The sequence below is a fragment of the Nicotiana tabacum genome, chromosome 17 (genome assembly GCF_000715075.1).
Source record: "Nicotiana tabacum cultivar K326 chromosome 17, ASM71507v2, whole genome shotgun sequence".
NCBI lineage: Eukaryota > Viridiplantae > Streptophyta > Magnoliopsida > Solanales > Solanaceae > Nicotiana > Nicotiana tabacum.
This window is the reverse complement of record NC_134096.1, coordinates 140,942,540-140,955,553: the sequence shown is the minus strand read 5'-3', so window position 1 is coordinate 140,955,553 and position 13,014 is coordinate 140,942,540. Positions and strand designations below refer to the sequence as shown.

The window sequence follows — 13,014 nt, the reverse complement described above, 5'->3', positions numbered from 1 at the left end:
CCGAATCTCGTCAAATTAACTCCGATTCTCACCAAATTTGGCAGACACGTCATAAATATTATAGTGGACCTATACCGGGCCCCGAAACTAAAATACGGACCCAATGTCAATAAACCCAACATCAGTAACTTCTTAAAAATCTTTAAGCTTTCATCTTTTAATGTTTCATCAAAATTCCATATCTCGTGCTAGGGACCTCGGAATTCAATTCCGGGCATACGCCCAAGTCTCAAATCACGATACGGACCTATCAGAATTGTCAAAACATTGATCCGGGCCCATTTGCTCAAAATGTTGACCAAAGTCAACTTAGCTGAGTTTTAAAGCTCTATTTCACATTTTAATCCGTTTTTCACATAAAAACTTTCTGAAAAATTATACGGACTGCGCACGCAAGTCGAGGAATGATAAATGGTGCTTTTCGAGGTCTTAGAACACATAATTACTTATTAAATTTAAAGATGACAATTTAGGTCATCACATTCTCCACCTCTAAAACAAACGTTCGTCCTCGAACGGAGTTAGAAATAAAAAAAGTACCTGAGCTAATGAATAAGTGTGGATATTTACTCCGCATGTCCGGCTCGGACTCCCAGGTAGATGCCTCTACCGGCTGACCTCTACATTATACCCGAACTGAAAGATAACTCTTAGACCTCAACTGTCGGACCTGCCAGGCTAGAATAGCCACCGGCTCCTCCTCGTAAGACAAATCTTTGTCCAATTGGACTGAGCTGAAATCTAACACATTGGACGGATCACCATGATATTTCTGGAGCATAGACACATGGAACACCTAATGAACTGCTGATAAACTAGGTGGTAATGCAAGCCTGTAGGCTACTTCACCCACCCTTTCAAGAGTTTTAAAGGGTCCGATATACCTAGGGCTCAACTTGCCTTTCTTTCCGAACCTCATTACACCTTTCATAGGTGAAACTCGGAGCAATATTCTTTCTCCAACCATGAATGCAATATCACGAACTTTACGATCGGCATAACTCTTTTGCCTAGACTGAGCTGTGCGAAGTCGATCCTGAATAATCTTGACCTTATCTAAGGCATATTGTACCAAATCGGTACCCAATAACTGAGCCTCTCCCAGTTCAAACCAGCCAACTGGCGAACGACATCGCCTTCCGTATAATGCCTTATATGGATCCATCTAAATGCTCGACTAGTAGCTATTATTATACACAAACTCCGCAAGTGGCAAGAAATGATCCCAAGAACCTCCAAAGTCTATAACACAAGCGCGAAGCATATCTTCCAATATCTGAATAGTGCGCTTTGACTGTCCTTCTGTCTATGGATGAAATGTTGTACTCATTTCCACCAGCGTGCCTAACTCACACTGTACAGCCCTCTAGAAATGTGAGGTAAACTGCGTACCTCGATTTGAAATAATAGACACGGGCACACCGTGAAGGCGGACAATCTCACGAATGTAAATTTCAGCTAACCTTTCTGAAGAATAGGTAACTGCCATTGGAATGAAATGTGCTGATTTGGTTAACCTGTCCACAATTACCCAAACTGCGTCAAATTTTCTCTGAGTCTGTGGGAGTCCAACAACAAAATCCATAGTGATATGCTCCCATTTCCATTCAGGAATTTCTAACTTTTGAAGCAAACCACCAGGTCTCTGATGCTCGTACTTAACTTGCTGACAATTCAGACACCGAGCTATATGTGCAACTATATCCTTTTTCATTCTCCTCCACCAACAATGTTGCCACAAATCTTGATACATTTTGGTGGTACCTGGATGAATAGAATACCTGGAACTGTGTGCCTCTTCAAGAATTAATTCACAAAGTCCATCCACATTAGGCACACAAATACGACCCTGCATTCGCAGAACTCTATCTTCCCCCACAACAACCTGTTTAGCATCACCGTACCGCACCGTGTCCTTAAGGACAAGTAAATGAGGATCATCATACTGCCTCTCTCTGATACGCTCATATAAAAAAGACCGAGCGACTGTGCAAGCTAGAACCCGACTGGGTTCTGAAACATCTAACCTCACGAACTGATTAGCCAAAGTCTGAACATCTGCAGCTAATGGCCTTTCACCAACTGGAATATACGCAAGATTTCCCATACTCATAGCCTTTCTACTCAAAGCATTGGCCACCACATTGGCCTTTCCGGGATGATACAAAATGGTGATATCATAGTCTTTCAATAACTCCAACCATTTTCTCTGCCTCGAATTAAGATCTTTTTGTTTGAACAGGTACTGAAGGCTACGATGATCAGTAAATACCTCACACGAGACACCATAGAGGTAATGCCTCCAAATCTTCAGCGCATGAACAATGGCTGCCAGTTCTAAATCATGAACATGATAATTCTTCTCCTGAACTTTCAACTACCGCGATGCATATGCAATCACTCTGCCATCTTGCATTAATACTGCACCAAGCCCAATGTGAGATGCATCACAATATACTGTATACGATCCTGAATCTGTGGGTAATACCAACACTGGCGCCGTAGTCAAAACAATCTTGAGTTTTCAAAAACTCAACTCACACTCGTCTGACCATCTGAATGGGACACTTTTCTGGGTCAGTCTGGTCAATGGGCTTGCTATAGATGAAAACCCTTCCACGAACCGACGATAATAACCTGCTAAACCCAGGAAACTCTAGATCTCTGTAACTGAAGTAGGTCTAGGCCAATTCTGAACAACCTCAATCTTCTTAGGATCATCCTTTATGCCTTATGTTGATACAACATGCCCCAAAAAAAGCAACTGAGTATAACCAAAACTTATATTTTGAAAACTTGGCATATAACTGATTATTCTTCAAAGTGTGAAGCACACTTCGGAGATACTGCTCATGTTCCTCTCGACTATTGGAGTAAATCAAGATATAATCAATGAATACAACCACAAAATAATACAAATAAGGCTTGAACACCCGATTCATCAAATCCATAAATGTTGTTGGGACATTTGTCAACCCAAATGACATCACTAGGAATTCATAATGCCCATACCGAGTTCGAAAAGCTATTTTAGGGACATCAGATGCCCTAATCGTCAACTGATGGTAACCAGACCTCAAATCGATCTTCGAAAATACCTTGGCACCCTAAAGTTGATCAAATAAGTTATCAATTCTTGGCAACAGATATTTGTTTTTGATAGTGGGCTTGTTTAACTGCCGATAATCTATACACATCCGCATAGAGCCATCTTTCTTCTTTACAAATAATACTGGTGCACCCCAGGGCGAGATACTGGGTCTAATAAATCCCTGATCAAGCAAGTCTTGTAACTGCTTTTTCAATTCTTTCAACTCCGGCGGGGCCATACGGTATGGTGGAATAGAAATGGGCTGAGTGCCCGGAGCCAAATCAATACAGAAGTCAATATCTCTGTCGGGTGGCATCCCCGACAGATCTACAGGAAATACTTCTGGAAATTCATGAACAACTGGTATTAAGTCCATAGAAGGAACATCCGCATTGGGATCGCGAATATAAGCCAAATAGGCTAGACACTCTTTCTCTACCATACGCCGAGCTTTCATATAAGAAATAATCCTGCTGGCAAAATGACTAGGAGTTTCTTTCCACTCTAACCGTGGTAACCCGGCATAGCTAGGGTCACTGTCTTGGCATGACAATCCAATATAGTATGATAAGGAGACAACCAATCCATACCCAAGATGACATTAAAATCTACCATATCAAGAAGTATAAGATCCACACTAATCTCAAAATTACCAATAGTAACCACACAAGAACGATAGACATGATCTACTACAACAGAGTCTCCCATCGGTATAGATACACACACAGAAGCACTCAAAGAATCACAAGGCACAACCAAATATGAAGAAAAATAGGAGGACATATAGGAATAAATAGATCCTAGATCAAATAGAACTGAAGCATCTCTATGGAAAACTGGAATAATACCTGTGATCACAACATCAGATGACTCGGCCTCAAGCCTAGCTGGAAAAGTATAAAATCGGGGCTCGGCCCCACCACTCTGAACTGCGTCCTTGGGACGGCCTCTAACTGGCTGGCCTTCACCTCTAACGGTCTGACCTCCACCTCTAATGGCCTGACCTCTACCTCTAATGGCCTGACCTCCACCTCTAGCTGCCTGACCCCTACCTCTAGCTGGCTGAGCAGGCGAGGAAACAACCGATGTCGGTATGATGGTACGCGAATCTTGTTGAGATCTGTTACTCGCCAATCTATGGCAATACCTCCTGATGTGACCAATATTTCCACACTCATAACACCTATCTGATGTCGTGGCTGCTGAAGGTGAAGCTGACCCAAATAGGCCAGATAACTGCTGTAGTAACTCTGGAGTGGTGGTGCATTGATAGGAGCTGAATGTGTACTGAATGCTGGTTTCCTATAGTAAGGCATAATAGGACCGTAACTCCCTAAAGTACCGGGAGATGCATGAAGTGCTGAATAAAACGGTCTGGGAGGATGACCCCTACCAAAATTACTCCTACCTCCAGACGAGGCACCATCAAAACCACCGAACTGACGAGGCCTCTTATCAGACTCTATCCTCTCTCCCGTGCAAGAACCATCTCGATCCTCCTCGCGACATTAGTAGACGCTCAAATTGCTTCCGGAATTCCTCTCTTAGTGTGATAGGAAGGAACTTCTCCAGAAATAGCTAAGAGAACTGCTCCCAGGTAAGTGCAGGCGATCCAACTAGTCTGGTCAATGTATAATATCTCCACCATCTCTTGGCGGAATCCGTCATTTGAAATACAACAAAATCAACCCTATTGGTCTCAACTATACCCATGTTCCGCAGTACCTCGTGGCAGTGTTCAAGATAATCATGTGGGTCCTCAGAAGGTGTACTACTGAAGTGAACTGGAAAGAGCTTAGTAAACTTATCCAGTCTCAATAAGGCCTCAAAAGATTAAAAACATTGCCAGATAACCCATTTGGGACAAAACCGGTTCAAGGGAAAAAGAGTGCAATGCGTGCTTTCAGGCCTAAAAATTGTATCATTCTTTGATGATTGCCTGCAAGTGTTAGTTCGTAATGTAAAAAAGAAAATGAATGGGATCTTACCTTAACAATAGTATCACTTTAAGTGAGTTATGTTCCATTTGTTCGATAGTTGCTCACCGTTCATTGTTCCGAGTTTGTACGATCCTTTATCGGTGATCTCAATAATTCAATAAGGTCCTTCCCAGTTCGGCCCCAGCTTTCCTTTGTTTGGGTTCCAGGTGTTTAGTGTGACCTTCCTTAACACTAAGTACCCGACATTGAAGTGTCTAAGATTGGCCCTTTGATTATAATATCTCTCGATCCGCTATTTTTGGGCAACCAACAGGATAAAGGCTGCTTCGTGCCTTTCATCTAATAGATCTAGGCTCGTGTTCATTGCCTCGTCATTCGATTCCTTGGTTGCATATTGGAATTTGAGACTTGATTCTCTGACTTCGACTGGTATTAGAGCTTCAGCACCATAAATCAGTGAGAATGGGGTGGCCCCAGTACTGGACTTCGAGGTCGTGCGGTATGCCTATGAGCTTTCGGGCAGGATTTCCTTCCATTTTCCTTTGGCGTCGGTCAGTCTCTTCTTGAGGTTTTGGAGTATAGTTTTGTTGGTCGATTATGCTTTTCCTTTCCCACTAGGGTGGTAGGGTATTGATATGATCCTTTTGATCTTATGATCTTCAAGAAACTTGTTAACTTTGCTGCTAATGAGTTGTTTCTCGTTGTCGCACAAGATCTCGGCTGGCATTCCGAACCGGCATATGATGTGATCCCAAATGAAATCGATGACTTCCTTCTCCCTGGCCTTTTCGTATGCTTGGGCTTCCACCCATTTAAAAAAATATTTAGTCATAAACGGAAGGGGGCCAACGATATCCATTCCCCACTTCATGAATGACCATGGTGAAAAACCGAATATAGCAGCTCCCTAGGTTGATGAATCATCGGAGCGTGTATTTAATATTCATCATATTTTCGTACGAACTCCTTCGAGTCCTTTTCCATATCGATCCAGTAGTAGCCGGTTCTGATCACTTTTTGAACCAATGATTTGGCGCCTGAATGATTTCCTAAGGTGCCTTCGTGGATATCCCTCAAAACGTACTCGGTGTCCCCTAGTCCTAGACATGTTGCGGGTGGGCCATCGAATGTTCTTATGAACAGGATTCCGTCTTCAGATAGGCTAAACTGGGCTGCCTTTGTAAGTAGAGCCCTCGATTCCTTTGGATTCGACGGTAGTTTTCCGATCTTTAGGTATTCTATATATTTATTTCTCCAGTCCCAAGTTAGGCTCTTTGAGTTAATCTCTGCATGACCTTCTTCTACTACCGATCACATAAGTTGTACGACTGTCCCCGAGTTGAACTTGTCGTCCTCGACCGATGACCCTAAGTTAGCGAGGGCATCGGCCTTACTATTTTGATCCCGAGGTACGTGTTGCAAAGTCCAATCTTTGAATCGTTGTAATGTTACCTGAAATTTATCCAAGTACCTTTGCATTCATTCTTCTCTGACCTCGAATGTCCCATTAACTTGGTTTACCACAAGGAGGGAGTCGCACTTGGCTTCAATTACTTCTGCCCCCAAGCTTTTGGCTAGTTCGAGACCTGCAATCATGGCCTCTTATTCGGCCTCATTGTTAGTCAATTTCATAATCCTAATAGATTGTCTAACTGAATTTTCTGTTGGTCGCTTCAATTCGATGCCAAGTCCGGACCATTTTGCGTTCCAGGCGCCATCCGTAAAGAGGTTCCACATCCCCGATGAGGTTCCTGAGTTGATTAATAACTCTCTTTCGACCTTGGGTATTAGGGCTGGTGTAAAGTCGGCCACAAAGTCTGTCAAATTTTGAGACTTAATGGCGGTCTGGGGTCGATATTCAATATCGTACTCACTGATATCCACGGCCCATTTGGCCAACCAGCCCCAGAGCTCGGGCTTATGTATAACATTCCTCAATGGGTAAGTAGTCACGATACATATGGGGTAACACTGAAAGTATGGTCTCGCCTAGGGTCCTGCTAACATAGTAAATTGGAAATTGTGTACCGTGCTCTTCCCGGACCAGGACTCCACTTACCACTATCTCTGATACTGCCAAGTACAAGTATAGTTGTTTTTCTGTCTTCGGCGTGTGGAGCAGCGGTGTGCTCGATAGATACCGCTTGAGTTTCTCCAAAGCCCGTTAGCACTCCGAGGTCCATGAGAAGTTATTCTTCTTCTTCAATAGTGTGAAGAACCGGTGGCTCTTGTCGGAGGCTAAGTTATATGGTACTGATTTGGTAAGGGATGCCTTGGAAAAGGTAAAGTTGATTCAGGAGCGACTTCGTACAGCACAGTCCAGACAAAAGAGTTACGCGGATCAGAAAGCGCGTGATATATCATTTATGGTAGGTGAAAAAGTTCTCTTGAAGGTTTTGCCGATGAAGGGAATTTTGAGATTCGGGAAGAAGGGCAAGTTGAGCCCAAGGTTTATAGGCCCATTTGAGGTGTTGAAACGAGTTGGGGAGGTTGCTTATAAGCTTGCATTGTCTCCCAGCCTATCGGGAGTTCATCTGGTTTTTCACGTATCTATGCTCCGGAAGTATCATGCCGACCTATCACATGTGTTAGACTACAGCACAGTTCAGCTAGATAATAGCTTGGATTATGAAGAGGAACCAATTACCATTGTTGATAAACAGGTTTGCCAGTTGAGGTCTAAGAGGATTTCTGCAGTAAAAGTCCAGTGGAGGGGCCAACCAGTCGAGGAAGCGACTTGGGAGGCCGAGGAAAACATGCGGTGCAGATATCCAAACTTATTCAGCACTTCAGGTAAAATTCTAAACCCGTTCGAGGACGAACGTTTGTTTAAGAGGTGGAGAATGTAATGACCCAACCGGTCATTTTAACTTTTAGAACCCTGTTCCCTAAAATAAAACTTCTCGTAGGTGCTTGTAATGATTTATGACTTGCGGGGATGGTTGGTTCGGGATTTGGAAGTGTTTGGAGTGAAACCGGAATATTTGGTTCCTTAAGTTGGCCTTAAAGTGCTAAGTTTGACTTCGGTCAACATTTTTAGAAAACATCCCCGAAATAGAATTTTGATGATTCCAACAGCTCCGTATGGTGATTTTGGACTTAGGAGCGTGATCGGAATTTTATTTGGAAGTCTGTAGTGAATTTAGGCTTGAAATGGCTAAAATAGGAATTTAAAGTTTGGAAGTTTGACCGATAAGTTGACTTTTTGATACCGGAGTCGGAATCCAGTTCCGAAAATTTTTATAGCTCCATTATGTAATTTATGACTTGTGTGTAAAATTTGAGGTCAATCGGAGTTGATTTGATAGGTTCCAACATTGAATGTAGAAGTTAAAAACTCTTAGTTTCATTAAGTTTGAATTGGGGTATGATTCATGGTTTTAGCATTGTTTGATGTGATTTAGAGGTTCGACTAAGTTCGTATGATGTTATAGGACTTGTTGGTATATTTGGTTGAGGTCCCGAGGGCCTCGGGTGAGTTTCGGATGGTTAACGGATCAAAAATTTGAGTTAAAAAGCTGTTGCATTTTTCCTCTTCTGTTGGACATTCTGGGCTGTGATCGAGCCCAGATACCGAGCCAGATATCGAGCCCAGGGTTGACGAGGTATAGGCTCGAGCTAGAGTATCGAAGCCATGATCGAAGGTCCAACTTGAGGGCCATGATTGAAGGTCCAGCTCGAGGGCCAGGATCGAGACCCAAGATCGAGGGTTACGATCGAAAGCTCAAGCTCGATGACATGATTGAGGCTATGATCGAAGTCCCAACCTCGATACCCTGATCGAGGCCATGACCGAGGCCCAGGCTCGAGCCTGTGATCGAAGTCGCGATCGAAGGCAAGGCTCGAAGGCATGATAGAAGGTATGGCTCGAGGGCTAGGATCGAGACCCAAGCTCGATGCCCTGATCGAAGGCACAACCTCGATGCCCTGATCGAAGGCACAACCTCGATGCCCTGATCGAAAGTACATGTTCGATACCGCGATCGAGGCCCAGTTCGAGGACCAGTTCCAAAGGCTGCTGAGCAGTTTTATAAAAAGAGGGCATTCGTCCCATTTGCCATTTTTGACGAACTGGAGCTTGAGTAGAGACGACTTTTGGCAGATTTTCAAGGGAAAAATATTGGGGTAAGTGATTCTAACTCGGATTTGGTCTACATATACAAGTGTATCATTGTTTTTCATAATTTAATTAGTGTTTTGAGATTTGAGATTTGGAAAAGTTTAGAAATCTCATAGAAACGAAATTTTGAGATTTCGGTATCGATTCGGAGTCGGATTTGAGTGAAACTCGTATGGTTGGATTCGTAATTGAATGGGTTGTCGGATTTCATAACTTTTGCCGGATTCCGAGATGTGGGCCCCGCGGGCGAATTTTTAATTAATTTCGATCTTTTCTTTAAAATGTAGTATTTTCTTATAGAATTGATTCCTATAATATTTAGTGATTGTATCGAATTATTTTGGCTAGATTCGAGCCAGTCGGAGTTGAATAATCATGAAAAAGGCCTTATAGTGGATTAAATTAGAGCAAGACGAGGTAAGTCTCTTGTCTAATCTTATGAGGGAGAAATTACCTCATAGGTGATTAAGATTAAATAATTGTTGCTAATTGTGGGGGGGCTACGTACGCACAAGGTGACGAGAATCCGTGCGTAGCTACTATTAATGCTAAAGTCCAGGTAGTTTAGGACTCAAAGCATGTATTACTTGTGTAAATTGTATTCTTTGATTAATTAATATTAATTAATATATATGAATATATTGTGAATTGTTTGATAAAGATATTAAGGGATGAAAATCTCATAGGCTTGATTTCTATTTAAATCAATTAATTGTCAAAAGAAATTGTTCTCCTCCCAAATTTATCTTATAATAAACATACTGTCCTTCCGGAGGCACATAAGAAAATAGTATTTTCTTATAGAATTGATTCCTATAATATTTAGTGATTGTATCGAATTATTTTGGCTAGATTCGAGCCAGTCGGAGTTGAATAATCATGAAAAAGGCCTTATAGTGGATTAAATTAGAGCAAGACGAGGTAAGTCTCTTGTCTAATCTTATGAGGGAGAAATTACCTCATAGGTGATTAAGATTAAATAATTGTTGCTAATTGTGGGGGGGCTACGTACGCACAAGGTGACGAGAATCCGTGCGTAGCTACTATTAATGCTAAAGTCCGGGTAGTTTAGGACTCAAAGCATGTATTACTTGTGTAAATTGTATTCTTTGATTAATTAATATTAATTAATATATATGAATATATTGTGAATTGTTTGATAAAGATATTAAGGGATGAAAATCTCATAGGCTTGATTTCTATTTAAATCAATTAATTGTCAAAAGAAATTGTTCTCCTCCCAAATTTATCTTATAATAAACATACTGTCCTTCCGGAGGCACATAAGAAAATGATCTCCTTTCTTGTGGAGCGGGCCGAATGCCTCGGCAGGATAGATGCATCTATGGATCGCGCCGCACGTCCCTCGAATTTTATACAAAGGATCAAACCGTTCATTATTGGAGGCAAAGACAAAATCGAATAATAACAAGATGTGGGCTCTTCTAAGAGATTGCTGAACACAATTTAGAGCATTTTTTATCATCTCTAAATCATTTTTCCCCACACACTTTTTGACCATCAAACAATGTAGTACAAGAGGATATTGTCCAAAAAGGGGAGACCATTTGAAAGAGAATCTAAGAACATGTCTTTCCCTTACTCTCTTTTTGGTGCAATGCAAGTCCATCCAGGGCAAGTTTACTGGAGAATCTCAAAACTTTAAACCGTGGCCCTCATTTAGAGAAGGTAGGAGAAAGGACAAAAAGTCTATCGAATGATAAGAATACAATTTATATGCACTGTTAATTTCTAACAATATGTCATACACAAAAAGTGGATATAGAGAACTCATATAGCCGACCCCAATTACTTCGAGTCCTTCAGGATTCAGGCATAGTTGGTTGATTGATATGTGACACACAGTACGCCACTTCTACATTCATTGATAGGTTATAAACATGTTTTAAGTAAGATTTAGATTGTATAATAGAGTTGATGAAAAGTAGAGCACTATCTGTTCAATCTAACATAGACAGAGTCTTATTAGATTCAAATTCTCCCATGTCAGTAATCCTCATTGGACATGACACTTGTCCACATTTGTGCTATATTAACAAAAGGTTTCTGAATGACAGTACCTAGGAGCAGTGAAACAAAAGGTTTCCACAACGTTACAGTTCATGACCAAAACAAAGCCTAAAGGGCAAGAGCTTACAGCTGCAGTGATGATATGTACAACTCCATCAATTGATTTACTAACACTGGTCTTTCCATGGACAAACTGCGTAGTCCCATCTGGATTTTTGGTATTTCCAGTGAAGAACCTGGGACATAATATTTAAAGTCATATGCAATATTTAGCATGCAAACCATACAGAAAGGCTTCGAACGAAAGCAATACCTTTACCTGCACAAAAGAACAATGAGCACAAAGAGTGCAACAGCAAGGCCAACAATGCCAATAAAGGTGGCAACCCCATTCAAGCGCACCTGCCATATTGTCATTGGAAGCTAAACATAGACTGGATAAAACAAGTAAAGAAGTTAATAATGATGAGAAGCACATTTTGACTATAACCTGCAACGGAGTTTCTTCACCGGTATCCTCTGATATGCTCGCCATCAACAATCCCCATTCAGTATTGATTCCTACACCAGTTACCTAAATAAAAAAATTATGCTTAATGAGATGATGATAAGGGTAGACAAAACATTTAGTAGGTGTTTGGACAATATTTAGTTGAAGTTGAAAAAAGAAAGAATATTTGAAGTTGAATTTGAAAAAGAGTATTTTAAAACCATGACAATTCCAATTCAGCATATGCTAAGTTCAATTACTAGGTCATCATCAAGTAGACAATATCATGATGCAAACTATCAGAACAGAATATGATAAAAACAGGTGTTATACCAAAAGGACTACTTGTCCTCATAGAAATTTCTGCAATATGTGAATTCAGTTAGTGCGAAAAATGTCTAAATGCTCCAAAAGGAAATATCTTCGATGGTCTAATGAAGGTTCTATTGGCTCCTAAAACGTCAAATGGATGGGGGAGACCAGAAAAAGAAAACAAAGAAGGAAATAAGATGATCTTACAGCCCCTCGGGCAAACCTCACAGTCACTCGTGCCACTCGGGCATACCTCACAATCAGTCTTGCCACTCGGACATACCTCACAATCACTCATGCCTCCCAATCACTCAGCACTCGGCACTCGGCACTCGCACTCAGTAGGTACCTGCGCTCACTAGGGGTGTGTACAGATTCCGGAAGGGCTCCTTCAGCCCAAGCGCTATAATCTTCACGGACAATTCACATGCGATAATAATAAAGTATGCTGCAGGCGGGCAGCCCCGATCCACACTCATCCTCACCAATCAGGCCCTCGGCCTCACTCAGTCATAAGTATGCTACAGGTGGGCAGCCCCGATCCACACTCATCCTCACAAATGAGGCCCTCGGCCTCACTCAGTCATAAGTAACTCAAGCCTCTCGGGCATTTCAGTAAAACAGGGCATTCGGCCCAAAACATTTATATGCATCAAAATAGAGTCATAAAACTGAGTTATGCGGTAAACAAGTATAAACATGACAGAGTATAGATTTTCAATCAAAAACAATGAGAGGATGGTAAGAAACAGCCCCTAAGGGTCCAAACAACATTGGCGCAAGGCCCAAACATGGCATTCAGCCCAATTTACAGAAATTCTTTCTAAAACATATAAGTATCAAATGGTTTCAACAAAGTATGCAACTTTACAGTTGCTACGGGCGGACCAAGTCACAAATCTCCAACAGTGCACGCCCACACGCCCGTCACCTAGCATGTGCGTCACTAAAAATAGTAGAATGATACAAAATTCAGGGTTTCATACCCTCAGGACTAGATTTACAATCGTTACTTACCTCAAACCGGTCA

General features: G+C 41.7%; 1 protein-coding gene across 1 annotated transcript; it reads right to left on the bottom strand.

Annotated features, from left to right (window-relative positions):
* Positions 1-11,169: 11,169 nt before the first annotated feature.
* LOC107813307 (calcium-transporting ATPase 5, plasma membrane-type-like) lies at positions 11,170-11,887 on the bottom strand. Its single transcript, XM_016638591.2, has 3 exons — positions 11,673-11,887; positions 11,502-11,584; positions 11,170-11,418 (listed from the first exon to the last, which is right to left on the bottom strand). Exons 1-3 carry the CDS (start codon positions 11,715-11,717, stop codon positions 11,205-11,207), a joined length of 342 nt encoding a protein of 113 aa, XP_016494077.2. The 5' UTR covers positions 11,718-11,887; the 3' UTR covers positions 11,170-11,204.
* Positions 11,888-13,014: the final 1,127 nt, after the last annotated feature.